Genomic DNA, 25,512 nt, shown 5'->3' with positions numbered 1-25,512 from the left:
GTATTTACACAGCACCAAAATGTTCACATTGAGACGTGTTTAACTCTTTTATAATGTCGTGTGAAAATAAACTACATCACAATTACACTGTCAAGCCGTTATAATATTTTGTTTATAACAAGTACAAATGAGAGAATATTTACATTCAACCACAACCCCATCGCTCTTTGAATTGTACAACAGTTTTTTGTGAGCCAAATCAGAATTCGATGTATTGAATTGTAAATCAATTTGCACTGGCTGGGGACAGTCAAGGTTCATTGACACCACTCTTCACACCGAATGCTGTACTTGGCATTGGCAGCACTCAAAGGTGGCATAACCACCCATTACGTATGCACTGTATATACATATTCAACTTGCAAACACGCATAGAGCCTGTAATGTAAAAAAAAGTGTAAAAGTTAGCATAGCACCATCTAACTGCTGTGTAAACGTATCGCATAAGGGTATCTATCCTTGGCGCAAAGAAGCAATGCTGGGGTTTGGGAAGCGGGTCTGTTGCACCCCTACGCCAGACGGCTCCGCTTCTCAGCAGGCGGCTTTGTGGCCGCCCCAGACTGCGTGCCGCCACCCTTGGCTGATTCTTTGTCTTCAGACTTGACGGCAGATTCTGCCACGGGCTCACTCTCTTTCTTCACTTGCTCGGCTGCAGAAAGGAGAAGCGAGTGAGAGGTACTTGAGTATGGGAAGGATTAATATGGCTCCCATTCTTAAAACACATGGTGGTTGCGAGAGGCTTTGGTGAGTGTTCAATGTGGGGGTTTTCATTTACCTGCAAGAGGTTTCTCTCCAGGCTTTGGCTGCAAAGACAAGACAAATTTATTTTTTTAATCCAGTCGTACACTGGCAGTGACTAAGGGTTTCAACATATTTGATGGCAGACAAACCTGGTAATATTTAGGTGGAAATTTCTGGCACAGTTCGGACAGCAGCATGTCCACCCGCTGTCTCTGGAAGTAGGAGCTCGGTTCATCCTTCTTGTCCTTTGGCTTTGACTTTTCTGGAACAAAAATGTTTGTAATTGTTAAGTGACGTGCAGAAAGCATCAAGCATGGTGAGCCGACTCGTGCCAGTTAATGTTGTGTTGCTTACCTTTGAAGTCTTGGTCTTTGAACCTCCACCAATAACCTTTGGAGGGGTGATAACGTGAATACGCTTGGGTTTCATCGAATGCGGACTGGATGTTGTGGACAGCGGACAGCTGTTGTCAAAAGTACAACAGGCACTCTTTTAGTACAAGATTATTTAAATAAATTCATCACAGTAATCCAATACTAACTATTGAAAATATGTGAATAGACAATACATGTTGGGAATTATTAACACTGAATTCATTGGTGATCATTTGAGATAGAACATACATTTCACCAATGTTTACTTTGCATTTGGCGACTCAGGTCCATGCTGTCTGCATGCTTGGGCAGTGGTACGTGTAGGGTGTAGGCAGTGTCTGTACTGTGTGCGCTGCATACTATTCTTGAGTTTATGACCGTGCCCAGGTCAGGAGCCTGGTATACCACTCCCGCAATGATATAGAAATCCGCAAATGGGGTAACTGCAAAAAAGACAACAGCATCAACTAATTAACAAAGTATTCTTCATGTGTTACCAAAATATAGCGTGTTTAATGCAATTTTATAACTTCGTGGAAAGTAGGAAAATTTGCTTTCGGAAAGCTGTTTTGCTAGATCTGATGAAACTGTTAATTTGGCATATAATGGAATGTGGCTTCGTACTTGACTCAACAATATGGTTTAAGTAGGTTGGTTTCAGGAGTTTCAGTGCCACGTTGAACTGGCATAGCTTCGTACCAGAGCAGTAAGAGAGTATCCGCTCACTGAATTAAGAAGCCGGGAAAATAAGCCAGCTTCAGCCTCGTTCCTTAAAGGTGGAAGTGACATGAACAGCATGTGGGCAGCACTGCCCTAGCTGGCTCACCCTGTGTGGGCGAGTGTCTGTGCTGCTTGCGCACTATATACAGGATCGGCTCCTGGGTATGCAGTAAGATGTACTCCAGGCCTGTCATGTTGCTGGACAACAAAAGGGATGACAATACAAAACATAAAAGTGGTGTCCCGCTCAAACAAGCTTGGAGCAGTATTTAGCTCCTGATTATTGCACTCAGCCAGTGGTTGAAATTCGACATTGCTACAGTAGTGGTACTAAAAGGATAATCACTTTTTCCACAGAGGGATACGAATTTAATCGACCCAAGGGGCGAAAGGTCAAGTCATTCCCTCCACTTACATCTTGCAAATTTTAAACCCTGCACTCTAACCATCGTGTCACGTAGCCTGATGGTTATTACAGTGCAGGCATGTAAAAAACCCCAGTAACAATTAAAAACATTCATTTCCAAGCATTTAAGCTCCAAACAATATTGTAAAGTGTCGGAGGTGTGTATTTTTAACACAGCATTTAACTAAGTTGTCCAATGACGGTTGACCATAATAAACAACATCACTGGACATCATCAGCTGCGTGCGCGCGTGTGATGAGGGGGGTCACGCGCGGCCGCACTTGAGTTGCTCCAGGCTGAGCCGCTGCATCTTGACGACTTCGTTGTTACACGTGCGGTCGTAGAAGGGATTGCTGCGCTCGGAGAAGTAATCGAGGACGTTGGCCGGGTTGAGAACAGGGATCCACGCGCTGTCGTGCCACGAAATCCCAAGAAGCGTGTCTGGGGGGGCGAGTGGCAGGAGGGCAGGTCAGGCAGAGGCGCTCGACAACTGAGATACTTCAAATCAAAATTTGAGATACTCCATAATGGAGGTTTGTTGGGTTAGATCGCGTAAATATCAATTTGTCGTTAAACCCGCCAGCACCCGACAGCCAATTAACCCCAAAACAACTTATGGATAATATTGGTCGCGAAAGCCGACATGTTAAATTGAGCTACTTATTCAGACTGTTCAAGTCGCGTTCACGTGTAACCACGTAGCGGTGGCACCGATCAGAAGAGGGAGTTGACAACTTACTGTCCCCCCACAGATGCGAGGAAATAAAACCAAGTCTCTGCCACGATAATACCAGCAGATAAAAAAAATTATGGACAGGGTGTGTGTTCAAATAACATACAGTAGTCGGTTCCGCTTACACCGTTAGCGGTCCTGTCAAATTCCCACTTCTTTAGCTTTCAATACATTGAATATTTATGAAGGCTGCTTGTTTAGTGTTAATGTAGGGGTTAAGGTTGGGGGTTCGGGTCAGGCTATCCTCTGGACTACTCCTAGTAACATTACTGGCCCTAATCGTTAGGGTGCTTTTCTTGCACCGCGTCTGAGGACTGTAGTAGCATTTTTTTTTTTTTTCAGGATCATTCTCTCGTCGAGGTAGCTGTCCTGAGGGATCCGAGAGGCCTACGTCGGGGCCTACGTCGAGGCCCACGTGGGGGCCTACATAGAAGCCTACGTCGGGGCCTACGTCGAGGCCTACTTCGTGGCCTACGTCGGGGCCTACGTCGAGGCTACTTCGAGGCCTACGTCGGGGCCCACGTGGGGGCCTACGTGGAGGCCTACATAGAGGCCTACGTCGGGGCCCACGTGGGGGCCTACATAGAGGCCTACGTCGGGGCCTACGTCGAGGCCTACGTGGAGGCCTACATAGAGGCCTACGTCGGGGCCCACGTGGAGGCCTACATAGAGGCCTACGTCGGGGCCCACGTCGAGGCCCACGTGGGGGCCTACATAGAGGCCTACGTCGGGGCCTACGTCGAGGCCCACGTGGAGGCCTACATAGAGGCCTACGTGGAGGCCTACATAGAGGCCTACGTCGGGGCCCACGTCGAGGCCCACGTGGGGGCCTACATAGAAGCCTACGTCGGGGCCTACGTCGAGGCCTACTTCGAGGCCTACGTCGGGGCCCACGTGGGGGCCTACGTGGGGGCCTACGTCGAGGCCTACGTGGAGGGTGCTCGTCAATGGAAGCAGAACAATGAAGCTGATGGGCCAAACATCTCGCCTCTCCACGTCCACATCACGCAACTATTCGGCCTCGGCGCCTCCAGGCCGCACGCCCGCTGCTGCTCTGCTGTAGTACACACAGCTGCGGCTGCTTCGTGTATGACTCCTGCAACTGCAGTTGGGTCGGCTGCAGCTGCTACAGCAGCTACAACAACAACAGCAGCTGCAACAACAACAGCAGCTGCAACAACAACAGCAGCTGCAACAACAACAGCAGCTGCAACAACAACAGCAGCTGCAACAACAACAGCAGCTGCAACAACAACAGCAGCTGCAACAACAACAGCAGCTGCAACAACAACAGCAGCTGCAACAACAACAGCAGCTGCAACAACAACAGCAGCTGCAACAACAACAGCAGCTGCAACAACAACAGCAGCTGCAACAACAACAGCAGCTGCAACAACAACAGCAGCTGCAACAACAACAGCAGCTGCAACAACAACAGCAGCTGCAACAACAACAGCAGCTGCAACAACAACAGCAGCAAGATGGCGGCGGCGTGTGCGGCCGTGTGTGCGTTGTGCTGCATGGGTGTGGGCTGTGCGTGAGAGTGGGTGAGGGTGAGCTGCGTGTGAGTGAGCTGTGTGTGTGTGTTTAAATTTAGTGTTTTAAAGATGTCAATTCACCTGCTGTGTATCTTACTACTGTCCCTCCCGGCCATATCTAGTGCCACACTCAACTCTACAAACGGCTACCCGCGTTACTTCGCGTCAATACTTATTGCTAAATTTGCCACTACACCTGCTAATGAAACAACTTATAGACACTTCTACACTCCATCATTGTATCCTTTTAAACCCTATCTTTGTCCCATTACTTCACCAGCACTCCTTCCAAACTTCATTCTGCTCTTAAAAATAACACCATCTGCGAGCTGCTGCTATTCGTCCAAGGTTCGTCGCTCTTCATCCTTTCACAGAAAATACCTGTGCAAACTATTAATTCTACTTTTCTTATTTCTGGGTGGTATTGAGCTTCATCCTGGCCCAAATGTAAAGAACTCATATAATTCTGTAGATTTTTCTGGCAGAAAAGGTGTTGGTGTTCTACATGTCAACATCAGAGGGCTTTTGATTAAATTAAGTCAACTAAAACTAGAAGTAGCAAATCTTGACCCGGACATATTTTGCCTAACAGAAACATTTCTCACTCCTGCCGTCAATGACTTGCAGATTACGATTGACAACTACAACCTTTTTCGGCTTGACCGAGGATCTAAAGGAGGTGGAATTGCCATATATGTTCGTAATACTATTGCATGTTCACCAGCTCACTCCTTGTTTAAAAAATGTTGCTTTGAAGGTCTGGCTCTCAGAATAACTCTCCCTAATAATCAACACATATTGGTAGTGTGCTGCTATAGACCGCCTAGTGGTAAGGATGTTGAAGCTGCATCTGCACTGAGAGAGCTTCTTGGGGGCCTCCCTAAAGGTGAAATAGTTTTAGTGGGTGATCTAAATTGGAATTGGCTAAACCCGCCGGCCGTGGCCACAAATTTTGCAGATGAATTTAACCTGTTTCAATTAATAAATGTCCCCACAAGACCCAACCTAAAAAATCCGGGACAGTCATCTCTGCTTGACGTCCTATTGACAAATGCCCCTCACAATTTCGCACTGACTGGTGTTCTAGGTAATAACCTTAGTGATCACTCCTTCATTTTTGGGGTGAGATCATCAGCCAGACACAAAGCCTCCCCTAAATTGGTTGAGAAGCACTCCATGAGACACTTCAGCATACAGGCATTTACTAATGATGTGCTTCACTCGGATATTGACAAGGTCTGTGATATTCCAAACCTGACTACGGCTTGGGAGACCTTCAGGTACACGTTTCTACAAATTCTTAACAAACATGCTCCGTTGGTTAAATTTAAAACTAAAGGCAATCGTCCACCATGGTTTGATCCTTTGATTACAAAACTCATGAAAACTAGAGACAAGGCTTGGGCATGTGCTCAGAAAAGTAATTTGGTTAATGACTGGCTAGAATACAGGATTTTAAGGAATAGATGCGTCAAAAAAATACGGCATGCAAAAAATGACTACTTCTCTTCTACTCTCCTTGAATCTCATGGAAATGCCAGGATTTTCTGGAAAACAATCAAATGTATCGAAAAGGCATCCAAAACAGATCATCTGCCCGTTCAGCTTAACCGAAATGGGGAATATTTTTCAGATCCCCAAAAAATAGTTGACAATTTTAACCTTCATTTTTCTGAAGCTGGTACCCTATTTGATAATCTATTGGGAGTCACCCCTGCTCATGCAAATTCCTACACCCCTATCCAAACATTAAGCGAATTTAGTTTTCAGCCAATCCACGAAAGTAATGTTCTGAAACAACTGTCCTTCCTCAAAGGGTCCTCCTCTACCGGAGCAGATAGTATTCCCGTCTTTGCTCTACTAAGTGTTGGTCACCTAATATACAAACCTATAGCCCATATTTTCAACCTGTCCATCAAAGAAGCATCAGTTCCTCTAGAATGGAAACATTCCTATGTTCGTCCACTTCACAAAGGGGGCCCTAAAGATGATCCAAATAACTACCGACCTATCTCAATTTTGTCCCCGTTGATGAAAATTTTTGAAAAATTATTGAACTACCAAATTATCAGTTTCCTGTCCGCCAACAATCTATTACATCTAAAACAATCTGGGTTCCGAAAAAAATACAGCACCACATCTGCTGCATTAGACTCTATGAATCACATTTACAGTAGCCTTGATAATAAGCAGTACTGCGCCTGTCTTTTTCTTGACTTGTCCAAAGCTTTTGATACAGTAGACCACAACATCCTGCTTAGTAAAATAAGTTGCCTCGGTTTTTCCGAAAACACAGTAAAATGGTTAAAAAATTACCTCTTTTCTCGCACCCAAACTGTATTCACAGATGGTTGGAGGTCAAACAGTGTTAAGATAACAAAAGGGGTTCCACAGGGTTCCATTCTCGGCCCCCTCTTGTTCTCTCTTTATGTAAATGACTTGGGCACTGAACTGGATTATTCCAGGGTAAATCTTTTTGCAGATGACACGGTACTAATTACTGCTGGCCGCTCTCCGGATGACGTGATTGCTAAGCTCCAGAGTGATTTCAACAAACTACAACATCAGCTAGTTGCTCTTAAACTAGTCCTAAATCCTGCCAAAACCAAGGTGCTATGCTTCTCACCAGGACTAAAGCGGGAAGTTATTTTCCCCAAATTACATTCCTTAAATAATGATCAAATAGAGCAAGTTAAGATCTATAAGTATCTTGGGATCATCCTGGATTCAAAACTGAATTTTGAAGATCACATTGATTATATTGGGAAAAAGACAAAAATTAAAATTGGTTTTCTATATCGACACAAGCACTGCTTCCCCCCTATGTTCCGTTTGGAATTGATTAAAGCTACCATACTGCCTCTACTTGATTACTGTGACATTGTTTATAAATCAGCCCCAAGTACTGTACTGAAGAAGCTTGACTCAATGTATCACTCGGCCTTAAGATTTGCATTGAACTGCCCATATAGGACTCACCACTGTGACCTCTACATTGGGTCAAACTTAACATCTCTGAATGTTCGACGGCTTGTGCACCAGATCTTATTTATTCATGATGTACTTGCAAAAGAATCTGCAGATTACCTGCTGGATCTCATCTCTGTTTCAAAGAACAAATTTGACCTAAGGTCTACACTCATTTACCAGCTTAATATTCCCTATTGCCGTACATATACTGGAGGAAGGGCCTTTGCTATTGATGCCCCCAGGGTCTGGAATGCTGTTGCCAATAAATTGAAACTTGAGTCACTACCTATGAGATCTTCACTCAAAACTGCTCTAGAGGAGTTGTACACCCCTAGCTGCCAGTGCTATTCAGTGACCTAAAATAAAATGTTTCGCTCCGGATGATCGCTACAAAGTATGACCTGTGTTTTGATTTAGTGTGCTGATCTTAAAGGTGGAGTGACTCATGCAGCCAGCTATGGCTGCAGGGTTTTGGTAGTACATGTTGTTTATGCCATTTATTGTGAAAATTCTGTCACAGTTCCTATGATTGCTTTTTCATTGCTTTCATGGCTTTATTTTGGTGATTTCGAAAAGTGTATTGGTTTAGCCATGTTTGTTTGTTGTAGTACAGAGTTAGACTGATGGCCTTAATCTAAGCTGTCTTGTGGTTGTTGTTGTTGTTGTTTGACTTGCATCCCACTGGGATTTTTGCACACAGCGTTGGTGTACGGTGTTTTTTCTGCAATATTTTGCTGTCTTTTCTTGGATTTTCTGTTTGCACTTAGTCACATATTCACTTTAAGATGTTTTTTGTTCATGTTTTTGTTTTTTGTTTGTTGCGGTTGCACCCGATTCAAGAGCTGAATGGCTCACAGGGCTATACCTAATAAATGAACTTGAACTTGAAGCATAAGCCGTCTGAAAAAACACTGCAGCCAATATAGCCACAGCCTTAACACTGAGTGCACTCTCCCCAATGTAGGCTCACTGTATGGCTATATCCCATGCACATTAATCACACCAGTCATTAACCACACTAGTTTTGATCAGGACCATTTTCTCCGAAATTGCGATTGTTCTCAAACGACAATGTATCGGGCTCATACAGCCCAACTAAGGAATCCATCCATACGAATGGTGATGGCGATTTTGGACATGATGATGATGATGACTGTGATGCCGTGGAGATGAAGGTGCTGCAGAGAAGATGATGGTTGTGAAGGAGATACAGTTCAGTAACATTGGAGCTCGTGTTTGAGATGACGATGGTTTATAAGATGATGCTTTTATTTCGATTTAAAGCTTTCGTGACTGTAGGGATTCATATTCTTGGTTCTTTCGGTAAAGTCACGTAGAAGGTAAATAAAATAAAAACAATAACATTCTCACGACGTTTCGATTGCCACATAAGCAATCATCATCAGGTGTGAAAACCACAGCAAGTACATTTTTTGTTTTATTTTTCTTATTTCCCTTCTACGTGACTTTACCGAAAGAACCAATAATAAGATGATGCTTGTTTAGATATGATCCTGTACTTTAGCTGGTGGTTATCGGGGTGGTGGACCATAGTTGAGATGGCAGTTGCTGTTCGTGGCGATTTGGATTAAACGTTTCCTACTCAGGAAGGCCTCACCGAGTCTCATGACCATTTCAGGAGGGTCCTGCCAAGTTGATGGCGCTGGTAGTGGTTGCAATTGTGATGGTCGGGGTGAATGATGGTGGAGGTGGTAGTTAAGATGGTAGTGGTAGAAGTCGAGATTGATGGTGGTGGTAGTTAAGATGGTGGTGGTAGAAGTCGAGGTCATTGATGGTGGTGGTAGTAGTGAAGGTGGTAAAAGTCGAGGTGGTTGGTGTAGTGGTTAAGATGGTAGTGGTAGAAGTCGAGGTGATTGATGATGGTAGTTAAGATGGTAGAAATCGAGCTGATTGATGGTGGTAGTAGTGGTAGAAGTCGAGGTGATTGATGATGATGGTGGTAATGAAGATGGTAGAAGTCGAGGTGATTCATGATGGTGGTAGTGAAGATGGTAGAAGTCGAGGTAATGGTTGATGGTGGTAGTCGAGGTTGAGGCGGTGTCTGTGTGGTGCAGCAGCAACGCCTCCATCCTCACCTCGGCCGTCCACGGACGCCATCGCGGCCTCGGGGTCTGGGAAACCCTCCGCGAGTGACGTCACCGGAAACTCTGCGATGGCGTCACGCAGCAACGAGAAGTTCACGCGAGAATGACGTCATAACGCGGCTTGAGCGATGACGTCACGCCTACGTTTTCTCACAGCGTGGTGCTGAGGTTCAAGCACGACGGCTCGCTCGCCCATCGTGTCAGCATCCGCATACAACTAACTACAAGTACAGCCGCATATATCGCTGCGCTCGAGTTAACGCATCCTTTTTTTAAATGCACGGTCGACACATTTTAAACACCACAAGCAACAACGACAAACAAAACCCCCACCGATTCACAGAACGTGTGGTTTAGAAAAGGCAATAATCGCACGTTGCAGTAAATGACAATTTCCCCCGGTCACGTATTTACAAAACGTGGCCCGCGCGAGTGATCAGTCCCCACCCGCGTCACGTGCGCGCGGGTGGGTTGGGGGTTGCGGGGAGGGGGGAAGGGAGGGGTTTTTGGGGGGAGAGTGTGAGGGGGCGAAGGGGGTGGTGGGGGGTGGTGTGGTGGGTGTGGTAGGGGGGGTGGTGTCATTGGCTCCCGTGGTGCGAGGTGGGGCACGAGGGAGAGTTCCGATTGGGTGCTTCGCGTTAATTGGCGGCAGGGTGTGGGCGTGACGGGTCAAGAGCCCCTCTGCTATTGGCTGCCGGGCCCGTTAGCAGCGGGGCACAGGCAGTGGTGGTGGTGGTGTTGTGGGGGGTGGTGGTGTTGTGAGGGGTGGTGGTGTTGTGGGGGGTGGTGGTGTTGTGGGGGGGGGTGTTGTGGGGGGTGGTGGTGTTGTGAGGGGTGGTGGTGTTGTGGGGGGTGGTGGTGTTGTGGGGGGTGGTGGTGTTGTGGGGGGGGGTGTTGTGGGGGGTGGTGGTGTTGTGGGAGGTGGTGGTGTTGTGGGAGGTGGTGTTGTGGGGGGTGGTGGTGTTGTGGGGGGGGGGGGGGTGTTGTGGGGGGGGGTGTTGTTGTGGGGGGGGGGGTGTTGTGGGGGGTGGTGGTGTTGTGGGGGTGGTGTTGTGGGGGGTGGTGTTGTGGGAGGTGGTGTTGTGGGAGGTGGTGTTGTGGGGGGTGGTGTTGTGGGAGGTGGTGTTGTGGGGGGTGGTGTTGTGGGGGGTGGTGTTGTGGGGGGTGGTGGTGTTGTGGGGGGGGGTGTTGTGGGGGGTGGTGGTGTTGTGGGGGTGGTGTTGTGGGGGGTGGTGTTGTGGGAGGTGGTGTTGTGGGAGGTGGTGTTGTGGGGGGTGGTGTTGTGGGAGGTGGTGTTGTGGGGGGTGGTGTTGTGGGGGGTGGTGTTGTGGGGGGTGGTGGTGTTGTGGGGGGGGTGGTGTTGTGGGGGGTGGTGTTGTGGGAGGTGGTGTTGTGGGGGGTGGTGTTGTGGGAGGTGGTGTTGTGGGAGGTGGTGTTGTGGGGGGTGGTGGTGTTGTGGGGGGTGGTGGTGTTGTGGGTGGTGGTGTTGTGGTGGTGGTGTTGTGGGGGGTGGTGGTGTTGTGGGGGGTGGTGGTGTTGTGGGGGGGGTGTTGTGGGTGGTGGTTGTGTTGTGGGTGGTGGTGGTGTTGTGGGGGCTGGTGTTGTGGGGGGTGGTGGTGTTGTGGGTGGTGGTGTTGTGGGGGGTGGTGTTGTGGGGGGTGGTGGTGTTGTGGGGGGGGGGTGTTGTGGGGGGTGGTGGTGTTGTGGGGGGTGGTGGTGTTGTGGGGGGTGGTGGTGTTGTGGGTGGTGGTGGTGTTGTGGGGGGTGGTGGTGTTGTGGGGGGTGGTGGTATTGTGGGGGGTGGTGGTGTTGTGGGAGGTGGTGTTGTGGGGGGTGGTGGTGTTGTGGGTGGTGGTGTTGTGGGTGGTGGTGGTGTTGTGAGGGGTGGTGGTGTTGTGGGTGGTGGTGGTGTTGTGGGGGGTGGTGGTGTTGTGGGAGGTGGTGTTGTGGGTGGTGGTGTTGTGGGGGGTGCTGGGGGAGTAACGCTCCATGCAACGATTCATCCTCCCCCTCCTCTCACGGCGCTTTGATTGTAAACCAAAGATCCCCTCCCACGCATCGATTAGAACAATTGACTCGTGCGTTATGCGCTTGCCTCTGTGTGCACCGTTTCCGTCTTCACCCATTGTCTCGTTTTGACGAACAGTTAAGCCTCAAGGAACAACACATTTGTTGCAGTATTCGTCGATGTTAAATGTCGATTGAAATAGTTTAACACGTAGGCTTTCGTGACCAATATCTACAATACAGATTTTGTTGGGTTAAATCGCGTTATTTATAAATGTGTCGTAACCCTCCACCACCCGACACGGCCAATCAGCAAAAAAGTGTCACGTTGACAAAAGACAAAATAGTTCACTGCTTTAGCCCACCGGTGTGTTGAAAATGTTGTGGTTTCACGCTTCAACACACCGGTGGGCTAAAGCAGTGAACTATTTGTCTTTTGTCAACATGACACTTTTTGGCTGATTGGCCGTGTCGGGTGGTGGAGGGTTACGACACATTTATACAGGGAGGAACAATGTTCCACACTGCCCACCAGGGTTTATTTAGCTGTCTGTCTGTCGTGTATAAATAAATATATAATACACACAGCTCTTTGATTGGTGGAGACCTTACAAACAGCTCTTTGATTGGTGGAGACCTACTGCCGGGTACGGAGAGGGGAGGTGCCTAAGGGAGGAGGGTCAGGGGAGGGGCCTAAGGAAGGGGGGAGTCAGGAGAGGGGCCTGAGGGGGGGGGGGGGTTCAGGGGAGGGGCCTGAGGGGGGGTTCAGGGGAGGGGCCTGAGGGGGGGGTCAGCGGAGGGGCTTGAGGGAGGGGGGGTCAAGGGAGGGGCCTAAGGATATGGGGGGGGGGGTGCTCAGGGGAGGGGCCTGACAGAAGGGGGGTCAGGGGAGGGGCCTAAGGGAAGGGGGGTCAGGGGAGGGGCCTGAGGATATGGGGGGGGGGGTTGGTCAGGGGAGGGGCCTAAGGGAAGGGGGTCAGGGGAGGGGCCTAAGGGGGGAGGGGCCTAAGGGAGGGGGAGGCGATCGTTAAGGGGGCTGTCTGCCTGGCTACCTAAAGTCAAGTTATCTTTTATACATACAGGTTACGAACAACAGGTTCCACACTGCCCACCAGGGATTATTTGTCTGTCTGTCGTGCACGAATGCGCTGTCCAACCAAGTTCCTACCTGCCCACTCTGAAGGAACGTGTTAAATAACGCGATCTAAACCAAAAACGTTGATCATGAATAATATTGGTCGCAAAAGCCTACGTGTTAAACTGACATTTATACATGTTTACGCGATCTAACCCCAAAAAAACTATTATCAATTGAAATAATTTATCGCTCGGGGGCCGGGGGTCGTGAGAAGCTGGTGGGGCTCGGGTAATGGAGGGGCGGGGTTCGGGCGGCAGCAAGGGGCGGGGCTTGAGTGGTGAGGAAGTCGTGATTGGTTAATGAGAGGCGGGGCTATGGTAATGAAAGGCGGGGCTATGGTGATTAGGGGGCGGGGCTATGGCGATTAGGGGGCGAAACTTGAGTAATGATGGGCGGGGCTAGAGTAGTGAGGGGCGGGGCTTGAGTAATGATGGGCGGGGCTCGGGTAATGAGGGCGGAACTTGAGTTATAATGGGGAGGGCTAGGGTAGTGAGGGGCGGGGCTTGAGTAATAATGGGCGGGGCTAGGGTAGTGAGGGGCGGGGCTTGAGTAATGAGGGGCGGGGCTTGAGTAACGATGGGCGGGGCTAGGGTAGTGAGGGGCGGGGCTTGAGTAATGATGGGCGGGGCTAGGGTAGTGAGGGACGGTGCTTGAGTAATAATGGGCGGGGCTAGAGTAGTGAGGGGCGGGGCTCGGGTAGCAGGGGCGGGGCTCGGATGTCGAGGGGCGGGGCTAGGCTCTTTGTTTTCCCGCGCGCGGCACAAAGAAGCGCAAGATGGCGGCCGTGGTGCAGAACCCGCTCAAGGCGTAAGTGACCGCGTCGCCTCCACGACCACCTCCACCCGCCGCGTTATCTTCTTCGCGTCGTCTGTGTCTCTCTCGCTCTCTCCCGCACAAACACTGCTTCATAGCGTCGCCCTGCCACTCTTGATTAAAATCGCGCCACCAAATGATGTTCGCATGCGGTGAGGGAGCGCGGGTTGAGGCGCTGTTGAGCTGAGGACGTGGCGACGCCAGACTCCCTCACGCGCATTAAAAACGACGCGATTTATAAATGTTACCGTCTTTATTTTTTGTTTAAAAGCGGTGTACGTACGTCGCAACTCGAGCGAGGGCTTCTTCGTCGTTACTCGACGTGGCGTGTCTTGTTGTCGCGCTATTGTCCTAATTGCAAAAGTTCTCGTCGGGAGTCATGGCCTCGCAAGCTGTCTATAGTCTTGTCAGCGACTATATCGCTCCTCGTATAACAATACAATTAATACGGACATTTATACACACACACACAAAGATACGATAATCGTGTTGGTGCTGTGCGTGGACACGTTGATCCGTGACAATGGCCGCAGCCTCGGCCACGTTTGACCGGAATGGGGGTCACGGTGACCGGGGTCACGCAGGGGAAGCCGCCTTATTGTCTCTCGTTATTGTTTGCAGTTATTGTTTCATGTTAATACAATGCTATTCTGTTTGTTGTGTGTTGAGGAGGCGATGGTCAAATACGAGAGCGACCTTGGGTTGCGCAGCCGTTGATGCCGTCACTGGCCGCCGTGATGGCGTGGGGCGTGAATGAGTTAAATCCCCTCCCCCATTGCTCCCATCTGTGCTTTAAAACTGCCTCTTCTCCCCACCATCAGCAGTATATACAATTCCCATTGCTCCTGCACGCGTGTTGAAATACATGTGCTCGTTAACAGCACTTTCCCCGGCAGTCTGAAAGGATATTTGTGTTTGTATTAAAATGTCTTCATTGACCAGTGTGTGATACACTGTCATGCCTCATTGCACCTCTCTTTCCACTCTGCTGTACCATGGTATGTGTGCGTGTTAAACCATGCCCTCCTTCAAAAGGCACGTGTGTATATCGTATTGACTATATCGTTCCTCACCTTGGTGTGTATTTTAGGACACAACCTCCTTAGAAGCCCTTGTTGTGTGAATGTTACTATCTCTCCCTTTGCTGCTGCTTGGTTTTGTTTGGGGTTAACACCATCATGCTTAGATCCCCTGTATATATATTAAAACGACATACCCACGTGTTAAACGCCGGCATTCCCACGTGGTTGCATTGAACCTCTCGCTGCAATGCCTACATGCGTGCGTTACACTTCTGTGTTTGTGCATGATATCCAAACTCGCAGCCTCGGAGACCAGTTCTACAGGGAGGCGATAGAGCATTGCCACAACTACAATGCACGGCTGTGTGCTGAGAGGAGTGTACGCCTGCCCTTCCTGGACTCGCAGACGGGTGTCGCGCAGAACAACTGCTACATATGGATGGAAAAGCGGCATCGTGGACCTGGTCCGCGCAGCCTCTCCCCCAACATTTTTGGTTTCAGATTGAAATACTTCACATAACACGCACCCATAAAACCCACCAACAACTCTTACAGACACAATACAGTCTTTGTGTCCCAGGCTGTCCGACATTGGTTTGCTTCTTCGTTCATGAAAATATAATTTAAATATGGCATTAAGCATGATAGCGCTCCAGTGGCGTCGCTATACTCACGGCCATGCTTTATTTTCTAATGGTTACTTTTTTTTCCATGAAAAAACATCAGATTTGTATTGGGCCCTGTGTGTTACTGCCAAAGTGTATCAACAAAATAAGAGCTACGTTTTTTGTTGTTGTTGACTAACGTGCATATCATTTCAATGCAAAGGTGCATTGAAAAGGTTATTTTGAGTTGGTGGACAAGTAGCCATGGAGGTCCATAAATTCCATTAATTGTAAGGGACACAGCTTGTGGCTTCCCTTCCCATAGTGCATGGTTGTGTTTTCTGATTTTGTCTATAAGAGTTGGGTGCGTTTTTTTACACCCGTACACTGACATGATTTTCAATGAGCAGCATTTCACAAACTAGTGCCCATACAACCCTATGGTGCCAATTTGCATGTTGACCATCTGGGAGATGAGTGGAATGTGTAATTACCCTATTTGCGTTTGAATGGATGCTATTAGTGCACGTGGACTTATATGCTTTAGGGATATACATGGAGTTAACATAGCTGCATAATTTAGGATCTTACATTTTCAGTTTGAACAGAGATATAAACCCTGTTTGTTATGGTGATAATCTTAAAGGTGATTACCACTGAACCATGTATGAAAGTAGATGCTTTCGTTTAGTTGAAAACAAGCTGTGTGAAGTGTTATCTTCAGAAAGCGGCAATTGGCAGAGCTCGCTCCGTGTTGTGCTTGTGGTGTTGGGTGGAGCAGGCGTTGCGCCAGGACAGCTCTACACATACCCAGCACGCCGCTGGCGCAAGAAGAGACGGCTTCCACCACCCGAGGATCCACGGCTCCGAATAACCGATATCAGACCAGGTCAGCATCTCTTGTCGTTGACTGAAGTGAAAGGTTGAAGTAATAGAAACGCAGCCAGTTTGCCCTTAAGTTGACAGGTTTTCACAGCTGCCTGGTAATTTCTGCTGGGAATTAACAGAAGCGTGTTGGGTGTTGTAAAACGGACATTAATAGCTCTGGTATGTGCAACCGCAGCCTCTGCACGTTAGTGTCGTGGTTCAAAGTCCAAAATAAAATTTTTACTACACCTTGTCTAATAAAAACGCTCATTGTAGCTATGGGTACCTAGACCTGGAAAACAGTTGACCTTAATGGTAAAATATCAGTGAATTGAAATGACAATAACTGAACATTATTAACAAATGAACCTTATGGAGGGACCCCGGGGTCCCATAAGCCCCCGGCTCTCACATAAACATTATAATGTAAACAAAAACTTTGCTCTTTTCCGCCAATGGGTTTGAAGGATGGTGGCAAGTGTTGTCTTGTTAAACTATGCCCTTAAACTGAAAACTTCATACCTGCAGTACCTCTATTTAAATACACTATCGAAATAATTATTTACACCCCTCTGTCAATCATCGTTTTTCTTAGTGTGGATTTGTGAATGCACTCTGTGAACAGTATATAAAATAGTATGCGCTTTCAATGTGCTGTTCATATTCTAATAAGCGTTTATACCAATGTTACTGTACAGAGTAGTGGGTCGCCGCTACTCTTATCTGCATATATACGAGTGGTATGTGGAGAATATGGCTTAACCGCAAAAAAAAACCTATCTGCACAGATGCATACGAACAAGAGAAGTATGATCAAACAGGGGGAATTAACGGTGCAACGCATCTCATCTGTTAAATATCTGCAGGTAATAGGATTGTCAATGATTGATCCTGGCTGCAGATATTGATAGGTCACAAATAATGAAGATAAGAGAGCAGTTTCACTTAAGTCGTGTAGGCAGTTTGAGCAGCTTTGGATAAGACTTATGATCCTGCTCATACCCGAGCATGGAGTGCATTCGCTCTTCTGCGCATTAATCCTCGCTGCTGCGCTTGGACAACACAACAGAATGATCCGTGCCAGGTGGGTCGTGGCGTTTATGTGCATGGTGGGGCTTCCATTTATTCGGGACCCTGGGGTCCTGCCATAAGGTTCAAATGTTGCAAGTACATTTAACTCAACATAACCATTTCATGTAAACTGATAAAAAAATGGTGGTAATGCAAGAACTGTCACGGTTGCTGTTTGTGTCTTGGGTGTTTTGTTTACAGAAAGCGAGGTGCCTGTGAAGAAAGACCCAGAGTGCTCCAGCCTGGAGGTGCTGCTCCGTGGAGACATGACGGAACGCAAAGGCGTTGACACCCGGGAGGATGACAGCATCAGCGAGTTCCAGGTACCCTCAGCTTAGCCTTTGTGCGGGTATGTAATCATCTAGCAGAGCCTTTTGCACTGTAGACGCTTATCTCCACTCCATTCGTTTACAGAGAGTCTTTGATGCCGAAGATTATTTGGACGATTTGGACGATGAAGATTACGAAGAGGACACGCCTAAACGCAAACCCAAGAGCAAAGGACGGGTATGGATTGTGAAGAATTGCAAACATATTCTGAGGTGTATTTAAGTGTCGGATATAAAATACAGTTTGAAAATAGTGTATTGGTTGTACTTTCAGAAGTAATTTATTTTGTGTGCATATATAAAGGTGTCTTGTTTTAATTTTAATGCAAAAACATGCATCTGACAACACCGCTGTAAACAGATGCAGTTAAAAAGAATGGAAATGCTGCATCGTCAGCGTGAGCTGTAGCCTTGGGGACTGTTATTCTTGTGCTGCCCAGTGGGTGGTTGTGGGTACTTTGTATTCTGTAGGCAAAAGGGAAGCGTGTTTATAAGAAGCAGTCTGAAAGACAAGTGGAGAGTCCTGCTGATGAGCAGGACAAGGGTGATATGAGCTGTGAAGCAGGCAACAGTGTAAGTTTGAAACGCATGAGAAGGGGGTCGTTGGATGGGGCATGGGACATCCTGTTGTTTTATTAGACGTTTTAATTTAAGGAGGATTCGCCGTTATGGAACAATAGTACAGAAAAACGATTTGGCTTTCAGAACTAAAATACCTGTTGCAGGTAAGGATATTTGGCAACTATTTTACATTAATATGTGAAGCCTTTGCTTGTGTAAAAACAAGTTAGTTTACATGCAATTACTAACAACTACATTCGTTAGGGAAATAGACTGTTGTATAAAATTTATTGAACCTCCTTAATGCTGATGACCTAAAGCTGCCATTACATTACAGCGATTACAATTATTTTGCTTTTGCATGACATTGTCATGTTAGCATTTTGAGTGTTTGATACACCATTGCAATGGGCTTATCAAGTGCAGTCTTGTCTGAAGGTGTTACGTAGATGTTGCTTTTACTCATTTTTGCAATCGAGTTACATTTAACTGTGGCATGGTTGGTCACATTGCTGCAAGCTGCATGGGTTTTGTGAAGCATTGACTGCTTGCATGCCATACCTAAATGGTCAATTCATCTTCCCATCAATCAGGTTGTGTTTCCATGACCCTCAGAATAGCATGCGTACTGCAGGTTGCACTGGCCGTTTGTTTAGCGAGTGTTCTGGCTTTCCTGTACCCTGATCCTCCAGGGCAAGGCAGCAGCTGGGACCAGGAAGAAGAATGAAGCAGCAGCACAGGAGGATAAAGACAAGCCGTATGCATGCGACAGTGAGTACTGTTGTGGAGGAAGTCTGCAGAAACAGTCTGTCCATGATACAGAGCAAGTCCTTGAAAGCTGTCTTTGAAACCTAAACCTTTTCAATGTTTGTCTGCCATCATTCTAACTTTTACATCTGTTCTTTTATTTCTCTTTTTTTTTATTTGTGTTCATCTGATCTCTCTTTTCCATGCCTTTTTCTCTTTCCCTTTCAGATAGTTACAAACACAAACGTAGCTCAAAAGCGTCTGATAAAGGTATACACCCTTGTGTTATTGAAACTCTAAATAATGGTGCTTGCACAAAATTAACAGTTGATTAGCAATATGATCATTTTAACAGTTGTAATCAACTTTTTTGGTCAAATTTATGCAACAAATTACAAAAAACCCGTTAAAATTACCAGTTAAGGTTCACGAAGAATACCACCTGCTGCTTGTTTATGTGTTATGCATTCTGCATTTAATACCCCTGAAGTCAATGAAAAATTACTAACAATTTTAATGTTAGATGTATGGCTTTCGCAAATATCAAAGGCTATGTAACATTGCATGTTTATTATTGAACCAGTCTTTTGTACAGCATTTGTAATATCATACTAAGCATTTTATACCTCTTTGTTAACTGCATTTGTTCTGGCTTGCTGTAATTGGTATTTTAGTGGTGTTATGAAAAAAGTATTTTTTTAAAATCACATTGAACCTGTGCGAGAAAAAAAGTGCGGAATAAATAAGCCCTTGCAGATGGTGTGCTGCGTCACACTTCACAGGCTACGTTTTCTGTTTCTCTCTGGTGAAGTTTGCGGGAAGCGGTACAAGAACCGCCCTGGGCTGAGCTATCATTACACGCACAGCCACTTAGCGGATGAGGAGGGCGAGGACAAGGACTCGCGGCCCGCCACACCTGTCACGCGCCGCTCGGAGGACCGCAAAGGTTAGCCCGTTGCATCTGTTCACTGGCTGATCTTTTTCTAGAGCCTGGCACCGTTTGTCAGATGTGGCAAGGACATTGGGATGAGCTTACCAAAGCAAGATACCCGGTGCGGTTTGAAAAGGAGTTCACCTTATTCTTTGGGTCTTTCAGTAAAGCCACGTGGATTAAAACATATATAATAAAAAGAATACCAATATTGTTATTTTTTATTATTTGATCTATCTACTTGGCTTTACCGAAAGACCCAAAGAATATGAATACCTGCAGTCACGACAGCTTTAAGTCAAGGAGTTTACCGTTTGTCATTAGGTCAACTTTGTCTGCATTTAATAATGACATGCCTCTGTTTTTGTTGTTTTTAGCCAAAAAAGGTCCTGATGGGCTGGCAAACCCTAACAACTACTGCGATTTTTGTCTGGGCGGCTCTGTGGAGAACAAGAAGACAGGACAACCGGAAGAATTGGTTTCCTGTTCCGACTGTGGACGTTCTGGTAAGTTCTTGTCGCTCTTATCTTTTGTATATTTATCACATTTTATTGAGTGCATTAAGTGAGGTGATGTTTGGAAATTGGGCATTGTAGTTTTCATTGTACTTAATTTGCAGTGGTGCACATTGCTTCACCAATAAGCAAAGTGTTTGGTCTAATCAAAGCCTTCTGATCATTACATACACTTGAAAGGTACAAGTAACTTTCAGTGATTAACTTTTTGCATTTTAAACTAAAAGAGGCTTTTTGAATATGAATAATACTAAATAGTGAATTGTGACAATTATATTCTAAATGATGTTTTAGGTTTACAAAAACTAGCTGTTTTACTGGACAGCACATAATGCTTCACCTTTTTAAACATCGCTCATTTTTTTCCGTTGTATTGATGAAAAGTTGAAAAAGATTTACAGCATTAACCATTTGCTGCTGGTCGTGTGAATAAGACATTGCATTAACAGCATTATTAGGTTACATTTTTCTGCATTCGCCATTTGATAAATCTGGTGCAGTTTTGCTACGTTTTTGTTAGTTTTGTTCTTTCACCATGCATGAGAAAGATTGAGTGACTGTAGCTCCTGTGTTTGTATCACGTCCTGCACATGTTGGCGGTGCCAGAGCGTGAAGTCTCGGAAGTGGACAGGCGCATTGTAGAGGAGTTGTTTGCAGCCTCCGATAGCGACTGTTCTACGTTTCTGGGATTTGGTGAAGACGATTACCAGGAGCTGCTTTGCAGTGATGACTTGAATGGCCATGCACACTAAATGCAACAAATACCTCTCAACGTTAAGTGTAATTATGTACTAGGTAATGTTATTCTGCGGTTAGCATCCTTTCAAGTGCAAAGGTTTGTAGCACTGAAAAACAAGGAGATTTGCAGTACACAGACAATTTTTCTTGTAAGTTCATTTGAGCGTAATTGGAAAGAAAATAATGTAGATTTTTTTAGAGTATTACGTGTTAGTAGGAGTTTATTTTTTTACCACAGCCTGTGAATAAAAAAAGAGATACTGTAGTTTGTACATTCAAAACGTAGTTTCAATACGTTTATGCTTTTAGTTTTTAAAGTTTGCATTGAGAGCTGCAGTTTGCACACTGTATTTGTGATAGTAATTTGCTTACCTCAAGAACAACTTTATTTAATTAGCAATGCTTTCTATTGAAAGTCTGTAATCGAATGATTTGTTGAAAGGCAGACAATTTTTAACGGTCATACATTATGGAGAATGGGTGACTAGCTTATTAGCTAATGCTGGCCATCATCAGTAGCTCCTCAACTGGGTGATTCATAAGTGGCGTGGAAAGGCCCATCTCTTAATGAACAGTGTCAGGTATGTCCCTTTGCTTTACATTAATTTCCACATCATGCTTTTTACATTACAATCTCAACAACTGTTAAATTGTAAAAGTTTGTGTGCTTTTTAAATGTAGTATGACCCTCAGGCGCTGGGCAGGCAGTTGGCCATTCCATTACAAAGATGGTTCATTGATGGTGTTGGTGTACACTTGTGCTATATCATCTTTTAGGGTCAATACACATCTCAGATTATTTTGTTAACTTATTTTTTAAGTTAAAAGCATCCATTATTTGTGGGTCATGTGAGTGTCGAGGTCACAATGTTAGCGTGCCAAGAGATTAACATCGTAAATCTTGACTTAAAGCTTTCGTGACTGCAGGAATTCATATTCTTTGGGTCTTTCGGTAAAGTCACCTTTTTTCCTGATGATGACTGCTTGTGTTGTGATCAAAACGTCATAGTTTTATTTTCTTTGAACCTATCTACTTGACTTTACCGAAAGACCCAAAGAATAAGATTAACATCTTGTTGGGTAATCTGTAGAAGGTAAAAAAAAACTACCACCGTGTTTTTACTCTTTGCTTGTAAGTTATGATATTTTAGAAAAGCAAGAGTGCCGTTAATGGCATTGAATCTGGATTTAACATGTCTTTACGAGGTTGAGATGAAGTGCTCTGAATGTTAACTATGTTTAACGTGTTGGCACACCCTTTTAAGAATACTTGGATTTTGGCTTCAGTGGGTTAGTCTAAAATGTTTGTATGCTAATGAACTACTGTTGAAATATACTGTGATACTTAATTTATCAGAATGTGGGTGATATAGTTTTCCAGGCAAATCTAACATTTGCATTGCTTAAATAATTGGTAGAATAGCCTACATTTTAAAAACATTTCAATAGGACTGGAAAACATGTTTCTGCACATGGAAAGTAATGGATTTTCATCCTGTCATTTTTAAATTTTTATCAACTTTGATACCATTTCTATTTTTGGTTGATAAGTATTAGTGTTTTTTTCTTCAGGAAAATGTATTTGCCTGCAATGAAATTTTTGGTCTGATTAGTATTTAGTTGTGTTCTCAAATTACTGCAATAATTCTTGAATATTGCAGGGCCAGAAATGTTGATTGTAATTTGCATGCTTTGATTTTAAGTTTTTGCATACCATTGGGTCATGTGGTGATGTTTGTAAATGTTCTTTTAACAAATCTCAGTGATGGGTTCTTTTATTCTATGCATTTGATGAACTGCCACTGAATATTACCTATTGAAAAAACTAATACTTAAATTTTAAATGAGATGTAAATTTGTTAACTGCAATAATTCGGCATTAGAATGATTTGCAATTTTACGGTGGTCGCATATCAATGTAATGTTATTGGTTCAGTTGTGGAATGAGTTGTAATGTGTAAAGTATTAAAAGCAATCTTATTTATTCTTAATAAAGCTGTTTGCACTTTATACAGTCTCTGTGTATTTTTTTGTGCAAAACATCACATTCTCTGAAACTGCTTATTGTAGACACCTTAGGGCCATTGGCATCCTGACGAAAAATTGCGCTCCTAAACCTAAATGAATTCTGTAACCTGGCTGAGCTGTCGTGTGATGGCTGTTGACACGAAGCAGCAGTAGGTCTTGTTCTGCCCAGCAGCTAAAGGGTTAATGCTGTATTTAATATCATATCTTGTCTGTGTGTCTCTGCTCATGGTTTTTAACAACCAGTCTGCCTTTTTGCACACCCCGTAGGACACCCGTCTTGCTTGCAGTTCACTTCAAACATGATCGCCGCCGTCAAGACTTACCGTTGGCAGTGCATTGAATGCAAGTGCTGCAACATTTGCGGCACCTCTGAGAATGACGTACGTACGGGGACACCATCGTTCATACTAGAGGCAGACATTTACACTCTTCCTGTAATTGGCTTGGCGGATTACGTAACATTGTCACAGTAATGACAAGTGTTCACCTTCATTGCAGGACCAGCTGCTGTTTTGCGATGACTGCGACCGTGGTTATCACATGTACTGTCTCAGCCCTGCCATGTCTGAGCCCCCAGAGGGTAAGAAACAGTTCAAATTCCACCATTAAATGACAACTTCCGGGTCAATATAATTTAATTGTATAATTGGAAAAGCATGCACTGAAACGGTCTTGCAAATACTTTTTTTCAGACTTTGTTACATTTGCTTAAAGCTTTGAAACTTAATTCTGCTCGTCTTATTTGCAGGAAGCTGGAGTTGCCGCCTTTGCCTGGACTTACTCAAAGAAAAGGCATCTGTCTATACCAACCAGTCATAAGATGGGGTCCTAGATGCCAACATCTTTGAATGATGACTCAGTTCTCAAGGGCATACCCAATTAGTAAACCCAAGTTTGAGCCACGGTTTGTCTCCTGTTGCAATTGGTATCTTTTGAGTGTAGCTGAGAACCAAGAATGTAATGTCTCTAATGTATTGTTACAGGTAGGTTTTTTTGACTTACGAAATTAACCCGTTGTCGATATATTTGCGCATCAGATGACATGACTGTTCTACATTTACTTTGTCACCTATATGGAGGGGTGTTCGTGCAGCTTGACAACTGATCCATAGAAATTCAGCATGGGCATTATGTCTCTGATTGCGCGCTCGGAGGAGGTAAACAATGCAATCATTTTCTAACATTGTAACCATAAATGCCTTAATAGTGGAGTTTTATATCACAGTGGCCAATAGAATCTGAGTAGACCTAATGTACACCAACCAGATCCTATGTAATTTGTGTGTATATGCGCCAAATTTTGAGAAGTTTGTAGATTTTATTTTTATGCTGTGTACCTGCTTGTGGAAAGGAGAGAGCAGTACTTTCCGCAGGCCTTTTTTTTGTAAGAGTTTTTTTTGCCTGTTTGGCCATCCTTAGCAGTCTGGTGTATCTTACTGGGCGTTGGGTTGGCTCCCCATGAGGGTGTGTTCACTGCCATTGCTTACCTAGGTACTACATGCTTTGGGTACCAACCATCCCCGTGTGCTGGTTGTTTACTCAGTGCTGTAATTGGTCACCTATTATGCCAAGGTCTGCAGTAAGTAGTTACTGTGTACTGCAGCTGATGTTTTTTTAAATTACTGTAATGTTCAAGCTTGCTTAGGGATTTAGAAGAAACATAATAAAAGGATGGTACAATAGAATGTATGGTCATAAAATGAATAAATCAATTGAACAGATATTTGTTTTGGTAGATGCCATAACGTGCATATAGTGCCTATGTAGGGTATTAGTTTTGTTACTTTTGAAAAATTATCATTTAAAAATTCACCTAGTGTAATAATGTGTGGTGTGATCTGGTCTGTATACTGTTAATAAGCAGGCAAGAAGATGACAAAGTGGCTGGCTTGTAAACTTTTTGTAAAAAGAGGTAGATTATGCAGTGTACACTGTAGTTATCTCACATAGTTAATATAGAACATTCAAGGTGTTGATGGTACTTCTCAATATATTAAGATGCTAGCGGGTGGGGGGGGGGAGTACCGGTATAATTCCTGGGGATCATTGTTACTATCAACTCATGCTGCTCGGCATATTAACGGTGTTTTACTTTAGAGCGCAGCAGTTGTCCATAAAAAGGTACTGTCGTAATATTGCAGTATTCTTAATTGCTGAATAGACTCCACATATATCGCCTCTTATGGGTGGAAATATATTCATAAATAAAAACCCCATTGTGCTTTTAGTAGCTTGTGTAATCAAACCCAACTTAAACTCCATTTGACATTTCTAGGTTTTTGTAATTAGTGAATAGCTTTCATTTAAGGGAGAAAATGGCACCCTAAATATAGTAGTTGCCTTTTTCCATAACTGTTTTCTGTTTTTGGCAAAAGTCATGATAATGTTCCCTGCACAAGAGAAAATAGCCCGTTTGTTATCCTTTGGTTTTAAAAAGTGTACCGTGTAGCCGGAAATAAATGCTTGCTTGACCGTCTCTCACCATTAGGTCATCAGCCGTGTTCCCACAACGTGAGGAGGGAGGCACTTCCAATAAAGATGGCCACTCCGTA

The 25,512-nt window shown here is 45.1% G+C and overlaps 2 protein-coding genes across 10 annotated transcripts; one reads left to right on the top strand and one right to left on the bottom strand.

The window, feature by feature from the left end:
- Positions 1-33: 33 nt before the first annotated feature.
- On the bottom strand, positions 34-10,042 carry MED6 (mediator complex subunit 6). The gene is made up of 8 exons (XM_078858249.1): positions 9,580-10,042; positions 2,524-2,683; positions 1,942-2,033; positions 1,476-1,558; positions 1,096-1,204; positions 891-1,003; positions 776-803; positions 34-649 (listed from the first exon to the last, which is right to left on the bottom strand). The coding sequence occupies exons 1-8, from the start codon at positions 9,599-9,601 to the stop codon at positions 510-512; spliced, it is 747 nt and encodes a 248-aa protein (XP_078714375.1). The 5' UTR covers positions 9,602-10,042; the 3' UTR covers positions 34-509.
- Positions 10,043-13,473: 3,431 nt separating this feature from the next.
- Positions 13,474-25,512, top strand: DPF2 (double PHD fingers 2). 9 transcript variants are annotated; one of them, XM_078858239.1, is made up of 13 exons: positions 13,474-13,540; positions 14,872-15,032; positions 15,955-16,062; positions 17,313-17,434; positions 17,526-17,618; positions 17,912-18,013; positions 18,694-18,772; positions 18,977-19,018; positions 19,560-19,694; positions 20,057-20,185; positions 23,228-23,340; positions 23,459-23,540; positions 23,709-25,512. In XM_078858239.1, the coding sequence occupies exons 1-13, from the start codon at positions 13,509-13,511 to the stop codon at positions 23,777-23,779; spliced, it is 1,269 nt and encodes a 422-aa protein (XP_078714365.1). In that variant the 5' UTR covers positions 13,474-13,508; the 3' UTR covers positions 23,780-25,512. The 9 variants fall into 9 exon arrangements, with proteins under 9 accessions (XP_078714365.1, XP_078714364.1, XP_078714369.1 ...); XM_078858238.1 differs by having other exon boundaries at positions 14,872-15,062; XM_078858243.1 differs by lacking the exon at positions 17,912-18,013.

The sequence above is a fragment of the Lampetra fluviatilis genome, chromosome 7, assembly GCF_964198595.1.
Source record: "Lampetra fluviatilis chromosome 7, kcLamFluv1.1, whole genome shotgun sequence".
NCBI lineage: Eukaryota > Metazoa > Chordata > Hyperoartia > Petromyzontiformes > Petromyzontidae > Lampetra > Lampetra fluviatilis.
This window is presented reverse-complemented; position numbering and strand designations above follow the sequence as displayed.